We start from the raw sequence: 20566 nt of genomic DNA on the forward strand, positions 1-20566 counted from the left end.
ACAATGTTAATGGAATTGGGGGTCAAATATATTATTACTTAATATGTTTCATGATTGATTTTATTAACTTTTTATAATTTTCTTTCTAGTGCGAAATTGAAAAATAGACGTTATGGCATGATAAATTGTATTAGGGATCAAAAGGCTTTGTCTATGTCTTCATAGTTACGTTGTATGATTTTATTATGTTTTACTTTGAAACATTAAACATTAAAGTTGTAGTAGATTTGTGGTTAAACTCTCTCATTTTATTTCAAATGTCATGTGTTCGACTCCTAGTAGCTTGCCATCATTCCTTTGATAAGAACACCTTTTAATATATTTGTATGGCTATATCCTACAGAATATTGTATTCTACTATCAAATATAAAAATCAGGTTGGTGTAAATCATTCAAGCAATTTGCTTATCCCGGTGAATTTTTAGGCTTAAGTAATAGATGTTCATTCTCAAAATACCAAATTATGGCCGTAAGTATTTTTGATACGAATTTGGTAAAGGCCATGGTTTTAACACCAATTTGATAAACTGTATGTAATATGCCTACTCGGTTAGTATACAAATGAGGTCTCCACTAAGTTGTGTTAATCTTTAATTAGTAATGAAGCTTGATCGGTTACAATTCTGACAATTGAATTGCTTACAAGATTTTTCCTCCATTTTAACTTGAGGACGAGGATTTCCAAGAGCCTCACTGTAGGCCTACAAGAAATAATTGTATAACAAAACTTTAATGTTGCATTGTAATTTGTAAATATGTTTAGATGCCGTCTGCCCACTTCTGGACGTGCACGCTTGCTCTTTGAGCCTGTAATTCATAGCATTAGAAGTTCAAGTTATAATTCATCATCTTGTAGGAGATCAAAAAAAAAAAAAAAAAAAAAAACCATATACCCTCTTCACAGAATAAGAAAAAGTAGTGAGCCGAATCTTAATGTGAATTTTCTTTTTAAAATACTTACCTACTATTTTTATTTTAAAACACATGTAAATATCAAACATATAGATTTGACAAATCATATACAAGATGAATTTAAGATGATTTAGACCTCAATAATAAGAACAATTAGTTTGCTACGGGATGAAATTATGTGATTGATATGTCTATTTACTTTATCTATCATAGTTTAAATTGTGTTTTAACAAACTTGATTGCGAGTAACTTGAAATATAAAAAGTATTTAATTAACCAAAAAAATCATAAAATATGTGAAGTTATTTGAAAATAGGCCGACAATACCAATAGCGTCAAGTGTCAAGTGTTACTATCTAATTTGTTGGGGTTCTTATAGACTAACAATTACCGCTTAACCTAAGAGTTTCTATTTGGTTACCTCTTTCTCCCAATCACATCGAATTGTGATGATAACTAATATCACTGTTTGAACTGCAGTTCCGCCAAAAACCATGCCACTCCAAATACCCTGTAATCAAGTAATTAAATGTTAGGTAAATTATAATATTAGACAAATCAACTGAAAGTGAGATAAAGGAAAAGAATAGAAGAAATTCATTACTATAACGCCTAGATCAAATTTCCAGCCCATCAAAAAACCAAGAGGTACACCCAGCAAATAGTAGCATCCCAGATTAATAAATGCTACAGTGCTTTGCCACCCTGATCCGACCGCAACACCTACATCCGAAATCCACAACTGTTAAAACTGACATTATACCTAAGTCCTATTTCATAATAATTGGTTTGAAAAGTCCAAATCCTTCTACTTGAGCCCACAATATTTAATTTTTAATTCTTTTAAAATGGGAATCAAATTGTTTGCAAGTTTCCTTTAACGGTGTCCATGAGATAGATCATTCAATTTTAGATTCGATTATATTCACGTTTAGGCAAGAAGTCGTATCTTTCTAGCGAGTGATGGCCACTGGTGCGGGCTGGGCGGGTCGGACCGTGGGCAGTAGTGGGCTGGGCTGAGATTTCACGGCCCATGTTCGGACCGTGAAATTCATGGGTTGGGTGTGCTGGTCCGCGGGTTGAAAAATCTTGGCCCACACCAATCTGTTATCGGTTTTCACGGTTCGTGGGTCTGGTGGGCTGGATCGGGCTGACGGGCCGACATGAGATTTTTTTTTCAAAATTATTTAATCATTTAAATTATTCATTATTGTTACATAAAATCTTTAAAATGAATTTAAAATATATACAAATATTAATATTAATGAATAATTTCATTATTTTTAAATTTGATTGAATTATAATATATGCAATTTGATTAAAATATATACAATTTGATTAAAATATACACAATTTGGTTCAATATTTACTTGGATTGGGCTGGTCTGGTTCATGGGTCGGGTTGGACCAGTTTCATGGTCTGGCCGGGCTACGCGATTTTAGTAGTGGGCTTTAGTGCGCTGGGCTCAAGAAATCTGACCCACGGTCCACCCACCAATTTCACGGTTCGAGCTGGGCTGGACTGGGCTTTTGTTGGCCCGACCCACATGGTCCACGAGGTGGGTTGGGCTGGATAGGCTGGATTAGCCCGCACTGTTGGCCATCTCTATTTCTAGCTCATAGAGGTTGAATCAAATTCAAAGAGGATACATGTGGACTACTATGGTCTATGGCTAATACATTTCGAGGCCTTGTTTGTTGTACATATTAAGTTGTGGGACATGGGAAGGTACAAGATAAAATAACCACCATATTAGTTTCGAGAACTCTTCTAATATCTGAATACTAGTCTTATATGCACGCGATGCATGCGTTAATTTCAAAACTTGTTATTATATACCCCATCCGTATTATAGGTGTGATTACTCTTAAAATATGAATGATCAATAGTTACATGAATTTAGATATATTTAATTCAATAATGTAAAAATCTAATAAACGTTGTGAGTGATTTTTAATATTATTTTTTTGTAAATGAATCTAGATATACTAGTTCTTACGATTTACTGAACATAGAACATTACACATAGTTTTATGTTCAATAATGAAATGCATACCTGATTAACAATAATGTATCCGGAAGAATGTCGTATTTGAGAATGTCGTGAAGCTCCGATCTATGAAGAAAACTGATTTTTTTTTGTTTGGAGTTTGTTTTTGTAATCGTGTTTGTGTTACGGAAAAATTATTTTGAGTTTGAATTTGAGTTGTTTATGTAATGAGAATGCCATGCTTTTTTTTTTGTTATTGTGTGTGGTATTAATGTTTGATAAGTTCTTGATTATGAATCGTTTTTATTGAACTTTTCTATTGCCAAGTTTATGTAATTAAGCTTTTATATGAGTTCTTTGATTTTAATAAATATTTGATTGATTTTTTTTATTTGGCAAGTTTATGTGTGGAAATTTCTAATATTTATGTTATGGAAGGGCAATTAAGTAAATTTTTAAGAAGAACACCATTGCTCTTCACTTGGCATATAATAGAAATCTTTTGGATAAAAATTTCTTTTGAGTTTATAAGAAGTGCTGCTCCTTGGACAACCTAGGCTCATTTTTCATGTCATCAAATTTTAACATACAGATTTACCATCTATCCACTACTATTATTGTAATGTGTATTGTGATTCTCGACATTTCGTTCTGCAAGTTAGTACCCAACCACCATATTACTATGTCTATTTTTGACAAAATGTCAACCCAATATAATTCAGCATAAACTCAATTAGTTGTCTCTCGCAATTTTAATTAAGTTACGTTCAGTTCAGTTCAAACAAATTAAATTCAGTTCAAACAAATTAAGTTCAGTTCAAACAAAAAATTGAGTTCACTTTAAACAAATTAAGCTGAGTTTAGTTTAATTCAGTCCAAAAACCTAAAGCCTTAGTCATCTTAAATTAATCCATCGTCATAATTATTTTTAGCCTAAGTGGAAAAAAAACACAATATCCTATTAGCGGGATTTCCTTATTTCAACACTCCTAGTATTTAGTTGTCCTTGCGGGCTTTCTTTCAAAAAAAAAATATTTCCACACTCCTAGTATGATTATCTCTACTCTACATTAGTACTTGCTCCGTTCTGTTTTAAATGAAACATTTGTATTTTCACGCAACCTAACACGCTTCTGTAATCATTACTATCTTTAATTAGTTGTCCACACGTAAATAATATAAAAAAGTCATAATCTAATAGTATGCATCGACGAATCTAACAATACCCCACTTGACTATGTTTTTCTTTATATAATGGCAATAAATTGGAGTCAAAATTGATCAATGAATAGTGTCATTTCACCCAACGTTTCATTTAAAAAAGAACGGATGAATATATTATTCTAAGATCTTTTGGGAAAATTGTCCAATTACTTAAAATAGTAATAATCATAAAAGGTCAGTGATTGCTATACATCCCCATTTTGAATTATTAGAAAGATTATAACAAATAGCAACTATAGCAAACGTTGTTTCACTAAAAACACGGCAATATTTGAAATGGTTAATTTAAATAATTTAACAGCTATATATCTAAACAGTGAGAATACTAACATTAATTGAGTGTTGAGACTTAAGAGATTACCAGATAGAACAGGTTGTACACTGTTGAGGAGAATGGTGAAGGCCAAGAGGACTGAGAGTTTCTTAACCTCCTCAATAACGGGCGGGCTTGTGGAAAAAATAAATGAAATTTTCTGGTGAAAAATCAAAACTAGCAGCCAGAAGAATAGCCCAATTGCAACAGACGTCATTACTGCTATTATGGTTGCAAATTTTGCTCCTCTTCCATTCCCTGCTCCTAGCTCATTTGCCACTCGAACTCTGCTCATATTTTTCACACCATCATTAATATGTCTCATGAAACGATTAAAAATGGAGGAAGTATGTTATTAATAAATTCACCAAATCAAACACAAGCAACTAGTTAGATCATGAGTTATTTAAGTATTTTTCCTAAGACTCACACATTCATGAGCCATAGGCCATATATGAACAACAAATAACATACTTTCTCCGTTCTTTAAAACTTGTAACATATGAAAATGACAAAATCATCAAGGAAGAGGCTAAAGAGTAAGACATGAATGACCCGTATAATTTATAATAAATTTAGTAATGTTTTGATCATTATGTAAGTATTTACAATATGTTGCAGTTATTAAGAAATAAAAGAATATACTATATATATAATCGGAACCTAAAAGAGAATATTCAGAAATCACTTATACTTAGTCTTTAACATATGCTAAACACACATTAGACAATACAACAAAGGAAATAGAGGAGCACCAACTTACCCGGCGCCAGCAAAAAATGCGAAAGGAATCATCATCTCCCATCCGTTGATGCTCATGCTGACAAACCAAGATGTTACAAAAAAAAAAAATTGTTAAAAAGAGGAAACAAGACAAACTAGCGAGTCACGAGTTACGACTTGATACTATCAACCATCAGCTTAAACTTTTGGTTGAGTTGGTCCTTTGACATGGTATCAAGAGCCAGCGTGCTAAAAAGGTCACGGGTTCGAATCTCATCCACCCCTCCTTTGTTAGTGGCCTCAACCATAAGCTTAAGCTTTTGGTTGAGTTGATCCTTTGACATGGTATCAAGAGCCAGCCTGACAAAAAGGTCACGGGTTCGAATTTCATCCACCCCTCCTTTCTCAATGGATTATATAGCGCCAGGTATGAGGGACGCCTGTGCTGCATCCATACTTCAAGCCCAAAGGGCTCTTGCATGGAGGGACGTGATAGAGTATAAATCTATTCATGGGGCCTCAACCATCAGCTTAAGCTTTTGGTTGAGTTGGTCCTTTGACATGGTATCAAGAGCCAGCGTGACAAAAAGGTCACGGGTTCGAATCTCATCTACACCTCCTTTCTCAGTGGAATATTTAGCACCAGGTATGAGGGAGGCATGTGCTGCATCCACACTTCAAGCCCAAAGGGCTCTTGCGTGAGGGGGTGTGATAGAGTATAAATCTATTCCCGGTGCCTAAACCATAAGTTTAAGCTTTTGGTTGAGTTGATGTTTTGACACAAACTAGCTAGTCACGAATTACGACTTGATACTATCAAGCAAACAACCCTTGTATTGATCAATAGACTTTAAGATAGATAGATTTCATTAATTAAGACTAATTAATTAGTTGTGTTTCATTCGTTCGAAACATGATGTCTGCTTGTAACAAGTTAAAAACTCCATATAAAAGTACATTATATTTTACTCCTCAGTAGGGATGGTAATCCAGTCTGAATCCGACCCTAATCCGCTCTGATTCGAAGGAAAAAATCTGAGTCGACTACGACAAAAAAGTAACCCGACTCCGTTTAAAAAATCCGACTTCGAGTCAAATGAGGGTCGGAGTCGGATCTAATAAAATAATCCGACTTTCAGTCAATCAATTTTTTTTCTTATTTATGTTAATGTATTATTTATGTATAATCTGACTTCGACTTTCAGCCAATTGTATTATATAAGATTTTCCCATTGAAGAAATGATTGTTAAAAATAATAGTAATATTTAGATTATTTGTACTATATCAGATTTTCATATGATGATTAGAATAAATTGTAATGATTAAATTATTGTATTATACAAGACTATTTTATTATAAAAAAATTGGCAGAAAAATAAGTCGGATTGGATTCGGAGTCGAATGATCGGATTTTAAGTCGGATGTTCGGATTTTAAGTCGGGTCGGAGTCGGATGTTCGGATTTTACGTCGGGTTTTGATTTTCGGAGTCGGGTTCACATTTAAAATCCGACTTCTTATAGGGTCGGAGTCGGATTATGCATAATCCGGTCCAAGTCCGACCCATTGCCATTCCTACTCCTCAGCTAGAAAGTTGAGGCTAGAAAGATAGGCCTCAATTATAGTATACGAGTATAATAACAAAAAAGAAAGGCATACCATATGGATAAAGCATCTAGGGCTATTTCTGCATTCTTGAGATTTCCGGTCATCAGTATCAATATTCTGTAGTACCAGTGCTCCAAGCTGTTCATAAGATGTAATCATAAGTAAAAAAAAAAACTTAACATGTTTGATATAAGCGTGTGACCAACCATGCTTTTCTTCTTTGGGATTTATCGACTATTTTGTCTTGAATCAGAGCTCAAGTCCCAACCATGAACCATCCCCGATAAATGATCACCCTATATATCTATGATTATTCAAATTAACCAACTTGCTCTTAAGTCTTACTAAAAACTTAGTTGCATTTTCAAAGACATAATTATTCACTTGGGATATTTTTTTTAATGTTAGTTACCTAGTTGTACACAAATAGCATAACTCGTAATTATATTAAAATCTAACTAGTACTACTTCAACTTTACAAATCTACTAGCATATTTTGTCTTATTAACTCGGTAAAAAAAATAAAATTTAATATTAGCATATCTATCTCTATTATATAAGGGAATGTGATGCAATGGTGTCCTCTTTTAAAATGCTCATTTTGCCCCCTTCCCTTTCTAAATTACAAAAGGAATGTCAAATCAAAATCAGCACTCAAAGAAAACTACCGAAAATTAATTTACAGCACTCACTCACAAATCACTTAAAAGAATAAACTTTACAAATCACTCATACAATTGAGAAAATCACGTTATAAAAATCACGCAAATCACTCAAATAATCAGGAAACTTTATTAAAACTTAAAATTAACATACAAACTAAAACTAAACTAATAACCTAGAACGTCAATACATACAAAAACATTTAAAAAATTTTACTTATAAATCACTATTCTCAAGAACCATTCACAATTAATGGTGGGTCATGATAAAAAATAGAGGTGTATTTGTAGTGAAATCAGAATTTAGAAGGTAGACAAGGGAAAACATTATTTACTTTTTTATAGGGTTTGCTATATATAATGAAACTTTAACATATATTTGGACCTATCTTTTTCTATTATATAATAGCAATTAATTATTAAGGTAAAAAGGTTTATTTAAAATATCATTCATGAATTAAAGTACAACATATCTCTATTATATAAGAGAAGGGGAGAGCTATGGTATCCCCGAACGAAGAGACTATGTTACCCATTTTTCATTCTAAATTACAAATTCACTTACAAATCAAAGGGGGTTTCAAACAAAAATATCAAAAATATAATTATAACAATCACTCACAAGTCAACTTAAATCATAAATATGCATAATTTACATTATGAAAATCACTAAAATGAAAAAACTTTACAAAAACTTAAAAATTCACTTACAAACTACAACCTATGAAAAAATTGACTTGAAATCAAAGTGTCCACTTTTTTTACAATTTATGAAGTAATGTACTTAATTCAAAAATCAACTAAAAAATTATAATATTAATGTTGACCCTTGAGTTTTGAAGATGACCTAACCACAAAAGACATAGTATATTTTATTTATATTGTTACAAAGGTAATTCATGCTCGAGCTAAGAGAATACTTGATTGAAGATTAAAATGGAGAATTAATCAAGATCAAAGTAAAGATGTTCGAGAGATGAAGAATCAAGCATGGAATGAAGATTAGAATACACTAGGGTATTTATTAATTTTCATGTTAAGGTTGAGTAAAAGCTTAATTAAGTTCGTGGTGAATTCTCAAAGGAACTTGGTTTTGTTCCCATGAAAGGAACAGACCTGGCACTATAGGAACAAGGTTAGGGAACAAGACTTAAAACTGATTTAGGAACTCCTAAGAGACTCTAATGTTGTGCGCCTAAGTTAAACTTGTGCCCAATATAGTTGTTAGAGTTTTTAGGGTTGTTTTAACTAAGATCCACTATTTTGGGAATTTAGTTTAAGTTTGTTAGGAAAAGATTTTAAAAAGATTTTCTGATTTTAATTTAACTGATTTTCAAATCTTATCTTTTTATATTTTATATTTTATCTTTTAATTTTTTTAAAAGATTTAGTTTTCGAAAATTAATATATTTCCGGTTTTTAAAATTTTTCAGATTTTAAAATATAAAACTGTTTTTCCGGTTTTATAAAAGATATTTTGAAAAAGATATTTTTCCTAAAAACTAGCTAAAGTATTTAATTTATTTATTTCCTAAAAATTGGATTGCACGCCTAAACCTACTGCTACACGATTTATGTAGTTAGTGGATTTAGTGGCTTAGTTAATTATCCTCCAAGTATTTAATTAAATTAAATGAGTTTAATTATTCTTCAAGTTCTGTAAAACCACGTAATGTGTTACTGCTTCTCTTGAGAAGTGAAGTAGTGGATTAGTGGATTATTTACTTGAAATAGAATAATTAATTTATTTAATTAAATTAATTAACATCATGGAGATCATATGATAATGGTTTAATTATTGGAGAACATGTCTTGTCTTAATTGTCTATAAATAGGCGCCTAATTCATTTGAACAAAATGTGTCTGACTTAGTTAATTTGTCTTAAGTTATCTAAAGTGTCAGTGCCTTTTCCTTAAGAGAATTCATACTTACATTAATCGAGTTTATTACTCTTCCATTGTTTTACAAAGTGTATTTTTGATAAAAGGGTTTGAGTGAACTCTTGTAAGTGTGAGAAGCTTTGAGTGAAGCAAGAGAAAGAGAAAGAGAAAGGAACTTCGAGTGAAGTTTGAGAGGAACGTCAGTTGTGGGAACTGTTGTTGGAAACTTGAGTTGAGTGACTTAAGTTGAGAATCGAGAGAAAAGATATAGGTTGTAATCAGAGTTGTTTTGGCCTATTATAGTGGAAAGTTGTTTAAAATCCCTTGTGGTCGAGGTTGTTTCTTCCTACTAGGCCTAGGAAGTTTTTCCTCGCTAAATCTCTCGTGTTCCCAAGTTTACTTTTAATTCCGCAAAAAGTATAGTTTATTCTCTCACTATAATTCACCCCCCCTCTTATAGTGCTCATATTATACAACAATTAAAAATCATAAATAAATTCAATAAATTTCTATTTTCTTCATAGAATTTAACTTTGAAAAGTAAAAAAAAAAAACAAAGAATGGTGAGAGACTTAAGAGACAGAAACTAAACCAATCAAATTTTGCAACTAAAAAAAATATATTTCGTATGTCTAATGTTCAAATTTTGACTATTATGTCGAAGAAAATCGAGTTTCCGTTTCAAAAAAAATTCAAGCACGCATCGCGTGCAAAAAAATCTAGTGTTATATAAGTCAAGGGAAGAGGTGTGATATACTCCTTTAAAATGAGTATAATACCCTCTAATAATTTAAAACAACATTTTCTTTTCATTAAAAATTAAAATATGAGATTCAATGTAGCTTGCCATACGAGTAAGTCAAAAATGAAATTGCAATCATCATTAATAATTAACTTGACAAAATAGTTGACACAATCAATTCAAGTCTTGAATCAAAAAAGTTAACGATATGTATTGACAACATAATACTTCGTATTTACAAAATGCAAATAATATGGTTTATAAATGTGTATAATAATTAAAAAACTATACTAAAGTCGCTAATAAGTAATTATTAAATTATCGACCAAATTTTTCAGTGACGGTATTGAATAGTTAAAAATTGATCATCTTTAATTTAAAAAGGTAATAACATCTATACAAGAATCACAATAATTTACATCACTACCAAACTAATTTTATATAAAATAACATGTCTATTCTTATATAACTACATAAAGTTTGGCGCACGTATCATGTGCATATACAACTAGTAACTATATAATTGAGGCGACAAGACTAATTGATGAGCATCGTTTCAAATCAAATGTTTAATACATTAGCTCTAATTATGTGCATTTACTCATTTAGTGATATGTGACTTTAAGTAAAACCCTAGACAATATTTATCAGCCAAGTGAGTGTTCAACATAATGGTGAGACTCTATCAAAAAAACATAATGGTGGGACATTTTACATGAAAAAAATTATGTCTATATATATAATACTCCCTCCGGTCTTTATTAGTTTACCCGTATTTCTTTTTGGGATGTCCCTTATTAGTTTATCCATTTCTTTTGTTTCTATTTTTGGAATGGGACCACTAACTTTTCATCAAAAATACATTCAATCTTAATATAAAATGATAGTTTCTCTTTCTTTCTATGATCCAACACATTATTTCTCCTAAAACTCTGTGCAAAAGAAGAGGGTAAGCTAATAAAGGCCGGAGGGAGTATTTATAAAGATTATTGACTTGCTAATAGTGAAATAATAGAGTATATTTTTCATATATGTGTAAAATTTAATCAAATTGCTTTTATATAGGGAATACAATACGTTAGATATCTAACTATGAAAACTTCAATTTATCAGAAAGTATGCTATGTTACATATCTGTTGTTCCGACACTAAAAAAGACCAGATTTCCTCTAATGTAATTGTATCCATAGGTGGACCTTGACTATTACTATTATACTAAGGGGGAGTTTGGTTGAGGGGTATGAAGAAAGGAAAAGGGTTTCCAAACTTATGTTTTCCTTGATGTTTGGTTGATGATTTCTTCCTTTTTCTTTACCCATTTTTCAGTTTAGAATTACCCCTTTTACCCTTAGATCCCTTACCCACCCCCCCTCCCCCAAGGTTTTGGATACCCCCAAATTCCTCTACACCATAACACAACTAACCACCCCACCACCACCACCACGCTGACCCTATACTGACCACCACCACAACCATCTATGCCGCCGCCAACACCCTCCACCTGAGTCGCCGACCCCCTACAACCCGCGAAAAACCCCACCCACCGAAGCACCACCCAACCAGCCGAAAACATCCCCCCGACCGCCCAAACCCTACCCTAACCCTTGGAAACACCACCCCAACCGTCGAAAATCCCACCCCACGAAAACACCACCCCACCCGCGGAAAACCTCTCTCCACCGGCCGAAACCCCATCATAGCCCTCGAAAACCTTCCTCACCTGCCGAAAATCCCAGTCCAACCCTCAAAAACCTCCCCCACCTGCCAAAAACCCTACCCCAGCCCCTGAGAACACCCCCCACTCGCCGAAAACCCTAGCGTAGATGTCGCTGGTCGCGTGGCGACACCGGTGCCGGCGTAAGTGAGAGAAAGAAATGGGGGGGGGGAGGGGGAGGGGAGAGGGAGGGAGGTAAAGGGTCAACTTTTGTCACCTTTTCTCTTATCTAACCAAACACATGGGTAAATTGGGTGGTTTGGGGTTCCTTTCCTTTCCTAACCCTTACTTGATTCCTTTCCATTTCCCCACTTCCAACCAAACGCCCCCATAAATATATAGATGAGAGTATTAAATCACAATTATATACTAGCAATTTATATAATCAATTTCAATAATTTTCAATAAATTAATATGTAATATCCCCAAGTTTTAATACTATTTAAATAATAATTAATCTTATAATCATTAAACTAAAAATGATCTAAATTTAGTAATTAAAAATCACTAAGTTAATTTCTAAGTTATTAAATTTTTTGTTTAATAATTTGGGGATAATGAAGTTCATGAACTAAACTACTAAAATCTTGTAATCAGCTTAGTAAGTATTTGGGTGTAAGACTTAAAGTTAGTAACAAATTCTGATAGCAAATGCCTAAGTTTAAGAGCCCAACCAAACAAAAATAAACATAAGATAAATTAGCCCAATATTATTCTCCCCAAATCAGAAAATTAATTACAAATTACGAAAAGAAAAACAACTCCATCTTTTTCATTATCCATACGTGTAAGAACAAGAATGGAGATGGCTCAACAAAGTCAAAAACCACCTCAGTGTACTTAATCTTCTAGAAATTCATTGAAATTTCACTGACTCAATCACACATAACCCACCGAATTCTTCCTCAAAACCCCTGAATTTAGCCACTGGATTTCTTGAATTCCATGGACTCAAATGGTTTGAGGATTTTAAAATTCTGAAATTTATCAACCGAGATGGAGATTTCTCTATAAATAGGAAGAATGGATGAGTTTCTCAATCATAAAATCAACAACACAAATTCAGAAAACAATTGAAATAATCTGAAAATTTCAATCTCCACTTTCCTCTGTTTTTCGGCCACCACTCGACCACCACAGTACAACCAATCTGCCACCACCTACGAGCACCACTGCTCCGATATCCAACCATCACGGAAGAACCACTCAGCCGCGCCACCAGCACCCACCATCTCCCCTCCTTTCTCGCGTCTTCCTCGTCTCCTTCGAACCCCCCTGCATGCCCATTCTCTCTCCTCTCTCGCGAGCTGCACAACACCACCACACATCAACCACCCTCCGTTCTTTTCGCTGCCCTTCGCCATCGCGGACCGTCGCACATCCGTCGGTCCTCGTGGCTCCACATTATAGCCCATTCCTCCCTCCACTGTGTGCGTGGGTGTGTGTTGTTTAGGTAAGACTAATCCTCTTTTTTTAATGTGAGTTTGACTTTATAGGTTACTTTTACCAATTTCCAATGAGTTATACATACTTATACTTCTAAAATGCAAAGTAATAAGAATAAGACTAGTACATGCCTATGACTAGTTAAGAAAAATTACTTATCACCTATAGTTCACCTAAGTTTAGCAAATGTTACTATAGTAGAATAAAACGTATGTTATCAAGCTTTAGATTATTTAAGTTATAACATGTTTTATCATATACTTCTAAACTAGTTTAAAAGTTATAGTCACTTAGAATTTTAATAAGTAACCCACTTATATGAATGCAACTATTAAATTATAAGCTTATAACATAGCAATATGACTAAAGGATAGATAATACTTCTAATTTGATTCCAAAGTTATGTCTATGAATAGATAATTCGCCACGTAATCGCTAAATGAGTCAGACTATATAACTTATATAAATAAGGTTGTAAACTAAAAATTGTACTTAAAAGAGCATTAGTACTAATATACTTTCTATTCAGTCACTGACTTATTAAATGATCGTTTTAAAACTTAAAAGAACTTGTTCCTCGGAGCTCAGTAAGGACGATATCAAGGACATACGAAGAGTGTTATTATTATTCTACAATTGAGGTAACAACTACTGCTGGTACCCGTAATTCCTTTCAAATGTATTTATGAAATATGAGTACACTGTGAGCTAGTAAATGTTTATTGAATCGTTTATTCTTGAATTGCGGGATCATTATTATGATTTGTTGATTCATAAATACTTTTTATGAGTTTTATGAACAGAATGAACTGTCATGAGTTATTGTTTATGAAAAGATGATATCAAATGATTTTGCTACCTTGAACATTGAGGTAGAGCTGAGATGAATGACTGATGATTATCACCTATGAATATTAAAAGTTACGGAATATGATAAAGTCAAGTGAAAGAACTGGTTTGCTGAGCTGATTGGCGGTCGTGCACGTACCGAGCTGATACTGGGGCACTGGCGCGTTCATGTTTACTAGCGCACTGGCTCGTTACTTTTTACTAGGGCATTGGCCCGTTATTGGTGTAGGGTAATGCCTGGGACACAAGTTCTTGCACAATGGTGCATACACATGGCTGGGAGACGTCCCAGAGCTGATTGATTTTGCAGTAACCAGAGTAAAAATGGATAAAAGGATTAATGGTTTATAAAGGTGAAGCTGAATGAATGTTATTTCGACAAATGTTTGAATTATTCTTTCTCCCTGTTTGCAAATAAAATGAGTTGAAATGAGTTTACGTTACTAGGGTAGTTTGTTACTGAGCCTCGGCTCATAACGTTTTGCTCTTATTTTTTAGGTATGGTCAGACAGTTGAAAGATCGTTGGTAAAAAGGAATTTTGCTAATGAGTGTTAAAGAATCTATTGTTATTAAGAATGGTACTAATAGTAGGGGTTCGTAAGCTCAAAAAGGAAGCATTGCAAGAGAGAGTGTTCAGGATGGATCTCGCGTATCGATGTTGTTGTCTGTATCTTGTAGGCTAGGAAGATTAAAATTCTTTTTTTTGGCGACAAGAACAAACAGACAACAGACATTAACTAATAATTTTACCTAGTCTCACTGCTATTGCCAGCTCGTGGGCCAGAACTACTTCTCCCCGGCCCACTTGGCTAACAAGACAATGATCAAACTTACTACAGAGCACTTTGATGTCATGGACTAGGGAAGAGATTTCAAAGGGCTGTTGTTGACTTTCAATTGCTCGTACAAGCTCGGTGCAATCTGATTGAACTTGCACGTATCTGATGCCTCTAATCAAGCTTCCTTTAGTCCTTAGTACATTGCATATGCTTCTGTTTGAACGAACGAGAGAGTCATAACCTTTGCGTTACCTGCAAAAACTTGATTACCTGCAATTGAAGATGATTATGCAAGGTTTAGTTTCCCTCTAAAATACTTGAGTCCTCTTTCGAATGGTCCTCAAAAATAATCACTTAATCAATCAACTAAATTCTCTCTCGAATAGTCTTTGGTCAATTGATTAAGAGATTCAATAAATTCTAAAACCCCCAAATATAGGATCCCTTTAATTTCTATACAATATCTTGGCATTAGTCCTAAACCTCCTTCTAATTTGTGCGATTCTAGAACTGACCTTTTCCTCCAGTAGATAGGTTTTTTATCCATGGTGGAGCTCCACCAAAACCTGAGAAGAGTTGAGTTTATTTTTCGTGAGAGTGCTTTTGGAATTTTAAATAGGGAGATGACGTGTGTAGATAGGGTAGAGAGGATGGCATTGATGAGGAGGAGTTTTCCGGTAGGAGAGAAATGTAGGAATTTCCAAGAAGAATTCTTTGTTCTTATGTTTTGCAGGATGCTATCGAAGTGTGTAGTTTTTGCTGCATTGACATCAAGGTCGCAACCCAGATACTTGCCTGGGGTGTGAGAGGTTCGCATTCCCAAAGGTTTTCTCATTAGAGAGGTAAATGTTCTTGGGGTGTTAGGGCTGAACATAATGGAGGATTTGTCGCAGTTAATAACTTCTCCTGATTTGTCACAAAATTCAGCAAGTATTTCTTTTAACTTCCAGCAGACCCTCGGGATTCCTTTGAAGAAGAAGAGTGTGTCGTCTGCGAAGAATAGGTGTGACAGAGAGGGGGCAGTTCTTGCTATTTTAATCCCGTGGATTTCTTTTTCATCTTGGGCTCTGATTAGATTAGTAGAAAGGACTTCCATACAAAAGATAAAATGTAAGAGGAGAGGGGGTCACCTTGTCTCAGACCAGCTTTTGGGTTGAAGTATGTCGTAGGTTCTCCATTAACCAGAATTGAGTATGAGACTGTTGTAATGCATTGCATGATCCAGTTTATCCATTTTGTAGGAAATTCCATCTTCTGGAGGACAGCTTTCACAAAATCCCATCTGATTCTGTCGTATGATTTGCTGAGGTCCACTTTCATGATACCTGCATATAGATTGTTTTTCTTCCTTTTTTTTACCCATTGAAGGATCTCGTGAGCTATCAGACAATTGTCAGCTAGTTGCCTACCTGGGAAAAAAGGCGTTTTGGAATTGACCTACTATATCTCCTAGGATTAATCTCAGACGGCTGGTAAGAGTTTTGAAGATAATCTTATATGAGGTGTTGCACAGGCTTATAGGTCTAAAGTTATTTGCGTCAGTCGGATTTTTGGACTTAGGGATGAGACAAATGAAAGTTTTGTTTCTCTCTTTCAGAAGGAAATCTGATTTAGTGAATTCGTGGAATGAGGAGCAGACATTGTCTTTGATGTTTTCCCAGCTTTCTTGAAAGAAAATAAGGGGAATCCCGTTAGGGCCTGGGGATTTAAGCGGACTGGCCGCAAAAGTTGTTATCTGGATCTCCTTATCTGAGAAAGGCTTGTTGAGGATGTCTTTGTGAGATGGTGATAGTTTTGGTAGGTTCTGGAGGATTGTGTCTGAAGGAGAAATTGTGTTTCTGTCTTGGGAGGGGATGAAGAGATGCTTGAAATGGTTGAGAGAAACATATCTTTGATACCTTTGTGGTTTGTGATCCATTATTCTTGATTGTTTTTGATCATTCTAATCTCATTCCTTGAAATTCTTGATTTTACGCTTTTGTAGAAGAAGGAAGTAGATTGATCCCCAACTGCGTCCCATTTGGACTTGGCCCTTTGTTTCCAGTATTCCCACTTCGTAATAGTGTTCTCGTGTATCAAAGCTGTGGCTTTCATACTATCTATGCCTTGTGAAAGGGTGGTGATGTTTGACTGAATTTCCTCTAATTCTCTTTGAATGTCTTTCCAGTCTATTTGAAGTGTTTGTTTGTGGTTTAGGCAGAAGGATTTTGCATCTTTTAGAGAGAACTCCAAACGTCTTTGCAATGTATAAGCTGGAGAACCAAGGATCTCTAGCTTCCAAATTTCCTTAATTGCTTGAAGGATTTCTTTGTTTTTGAGGCACCAATTCTCTAGTCTGTAGGGCCGATTTTTTTTTTGAATCTTGGGGGTTTGCTTGCAAAAGAATAGGACTGTGATCAGAGAGCAAAATAGGGAAGTTTGTAATTCTTGCGTTTGTGAACTCTTGTTTCCATGAGGGATTGCAGAAGCCTCTGTCTAGTCTTTGGGTAAAGCTATCTACCCAATTTAAAAGAAAATATCAGGTAATAGCATTTATATAGTCGGTAACGATATTTGTGAGTATGATTTTCGAAGAGTGGAGTGCAATAACTATAATCCCAATATACCATACGGTAATAGCAGAAAATAGCATAAGTTGCACTATGCTCACAATATATTTGCTATTTTGCACTATGCTCACAATAATATATTCTGAGTATATGATAAATGAATTCAAGTTGGATAGAAGATTAAAAAGGAAGTTACCAGAGCATGACCCCGGAAGCAGTGGAAAGCTTGACAAACTCCCAAAGACCGGAAAAGGCCTCCATAGAGAAACCAGTCCAAGTGAGAGGACAACCACCAAAAGCAGTATAACCATACAGCCCCAAAACCACGACCCACCATCCAAAGTTCTGGGTGATGGCAGCACCAATTATACCGCATTTCAGCACGGAAACAAACAACCAGGATACGAATAAGTGCACCACCAGAGCTACTACTGAGACCCATGCCACAACGTTGGCCTTAAGTTGGCATTGTAGGAACCTTTGTAGTGGGAACTGAAAGGCGAAGCTGAAGTGAAGCGGCAACAACCACAAGGCCACCACTCCAGCCATATCGGAAACGTCGTCCGGTTGGCCTAAAAACTTCATCAATGGGCCGGCAAATATGTACAAGGGTAAAAGTAGGATGCAGCATACGAATAATACTATCCATGACCTCTGCATGTATATTCCCAACATGTGGTATTTCCTTGCGCCATATGCCTGCCCACATAACGTCTCCAAAGCACTTGCCATCCCCAACTACAGAAATGACGCAACACAACGAAATTTTGTTAGTCATCAAAATTCTCACTAGCTATAACTCTTAACTTAAATTTGGGAAAAGAAACAAAAATTCCTAATGTGACGGGCAACATAAAACTTCTCTTTTCCCGTCTATCATAAGACATGTACGAACATTCTCGAGATCAAACTGAATGACCGTCAGTTTAGTTGGTTAGATGGCACGCATAATCCGTTTCAAATCTCTTTTAAATCATTGCTGACTAACTATAACTCTTAACAATTTATAGAAAAGAAGAAAATAGTTGTTCTATCTATCAAGAACACATAAATTAAATTTCATAGTCAAACAAGTATTATTTAGTAAATAACATATCAAATTAGCATTCATCATAGAGAATCCAAGGTGTTGTTTTGGCCGTGGGTTTGCTGTAAACAATAATCAATTAACATACTATGGATTGATGACCCACCATCTTAATTATTATTAACATTTGTAATTTACTATTAAAAAGAAAGTCTATATACATAACAAATTTTTACCAATAATCTTAACAGAATTTCATTTAGTAGCATTCTTATTGATCCAAAAATGTGGATTGCAGTGCTTATTTGGTTGACATAAAAAGTGAAAATTTATGAGAATTCAAAAACTTTAAAGTATTTTCTTTTTTTTACTTCATAGGAAGTTCCACGTACACTCCTATGTAATAAGTACCACTTCCCATCACAAAAACTACTTCCATACTCAATGAAGTATTTATGTGGCATTGTATCTTCCTAAGATAATACTTCATATACTAAACCAAATCACAACTAATCTATTATAGAACCTCAATTCAATTTATACTCTCTTTATCCCTTGATGATCATTATGCTTCCTTTTTTCGTCTATATATAAATGATATAGACCCTATTCCTAACTTGGGATAAACCTTTCTTACTTTATATGCCAACGATTGTTTTTGAGTTCGAGCCCAAGAAATATAACATCACTTGTCGGAAGAGCTTTTCCCAAGCTAGCCATGTCCAAGCTAAGCTTGAATCAAAATTAGTCGAAGTCTAGTAAACCACTATACCATTGCGAAATTTCTCACTTTTACCCCTTTAAGACACACCAAAGTAAAACTAAAAGCGGAAAACATAAGTGGGATTTCCCCACTCTTTCTTACTTTATTTGCATCAATTCCTTGTTAATCAAAAACATAAAAGGACGAAGGTAATGATTATTAGCTAGAATACCATGAGACCGAAGTCGAAGCCAACAATAACAGTGCAACCGATTGAGAAAGCAGCAAGCTCAAGGTCACCGAGATGGCCGGCGAAAGCTTGGGTTATAACAAACATAGTATATGACGCAATTCGGCTGATGATCGAAGGGCCGACTACGTGCCATAACTTCTTGGATTCAACCCAACTTCTTCTTACAAGAGTGCCATTTTCAACCAAATTATCATCTACGTAATTAGGAGTTGTATGGTGTAGTATTAACTGTTTTGATGATTGAACAACACCATCATCTGAATGATTATTGTAGTTCTTCAAAAAGGGAACGCTTTTTTCGTCAAAACTTTTCGAGTTATTGTCATTAGACATAGTAACTCTTTGCATAAACTCCAAATTTCTAATTTTAAAGGACTGAGAGATGAGGAGTGGTAGATATATATCTCTATTATATAAGGGAAGGGGGAGTAATGGTGTTCCCTTTTGAAATGCCTATTTTGCCCCCTTCCCTTTCTAAATTACAAAAGGAATGTCAAAATCAAAATCGACACTCAAAGAAAACTACCGAAAACTAATTTACAACATTCACTCACAAATCACATAAAAGAAGAAACTTTACAAAAGACTCATACAATTGACAAAATCACGTTATAAAAATCACGCAAGTCACTTAAATAATCAGGAAACTTTATTAAAATTTAAAATTAAGATACAAACTAAAACTAATAACCAAGAACGTCAAGACATACAAAAACATTTGCAAAAATTTACTTACTGATCACTATTCTCAAGAACCATTGACAATTAATGATGGGTCATCATGCTAAAAAAATAGAAGTGTATTTGTAGTGAAATCAGAATTTAAAAGTTAGACAAGGAAAAAAATATATACATTTTTTATAGTGTTTCCTATATATAATGAAACTTTTATATATATTTGGACATATTAGTTTCTTTTATATAATAGCGATTAATTATCAAGGTAAAAAGGTTTATGTAAAATATCATTCAAGAATTAAATTATAACATATCTCTATTATATAAGGGAAGGGGGGAGCTATAGTGTCCCCGAATGAAAAGACTATGTTACCCCCTTCCTATTCTAAATTACAAATTCATTTACAAATCAAAGGGGGCTTCAAACAAAAATACCAAAAATACAATTGTAACAATCACTCACAAGTCAACTAAAATCATAAAATTGCATAATTTACGTGCAAATCACTAAA

General features: G+C 34.2%; 1 protein-coding gene across 2 annotated transcripts; it reads right to left on the reverse strand.

Annotated features, from left to right (window-relative positions):
- Positions 1-513: 513 nt before the first annotated feature.
- LOC104896052 (protein DETOXIFICATION 27) lies at positions 514-19741 on the reverse strand. 2 transcript variants are annotated; one of them, XM_010682737.4, is made up of 8 exons: positions 19356-19741; positions 17590-18131; positions 6822-6908; positions 5204-5260; positions 4489-4727; positions 1517-1635; positions 1334-1423; positions 514-807 (listed from the first exon to the last, which is right to left on the reverse strand). In XM_010682737.4, exons 1-8 carry the CDS (start codon positions 19722-19724, stop codon positions 760-762), a joined length of 1551 nt encoding a protein of 516 aa, XP_010681039.3. In that variant the 5' UTR covers positions 19725-19741; the 3' UTR covers positions 514-759. The 2 variants fall into 2 exon arrangements, with proteins under 2 accessions (XP_010681039.3, XP_048501735.1); XM_048645778.2 differs by lacking the exon at positions 6822-6908 and having other exon boundaries at positions 515-807.
- Positions 19742-20566: the final 825 nt, after the last annotated feature.

Source organism: Beta vulgaris, chromosome 6, assembly GCF_026745355.1.
Source record: "Beta vulgaris subsp. vulgaris cultivar EL10 chromosome 6, EL10.2, whole genome shotgun sequence".
NCBI classification, from domain to species: Eukaryota; Viridiplantae; Streptophyta; class Magnoliopsida; order Caryophyllales; family Amaranthaceae; genus Beta; species Beta vulgaris.

Bases quoted from the DNA above. Each gene is read 5' to 3' on its own strand.
- LOC104896052 (XM_010682737.4), bottom strand. From the start codon at position 19,724: ATGCAAAGAGTTACTATGTCTAATGACAATAACTCGAAAAGTTTTGAC. The intron at 18,132-19,355 runs GTATTCTAGCTA...TCATTTCTGTAG, and splicing joins GCTTCGACTTCGGTCTCATG to TTGGGGATGGCAAGTGCTTT. The intron at 1,636-4,488 runs GTAATCTCTTAA...TTTCGGATGTAG, and splicing joins TGTACAACCTGTTCTATCTG to GTGTTGCGGTCGGATCAGGG.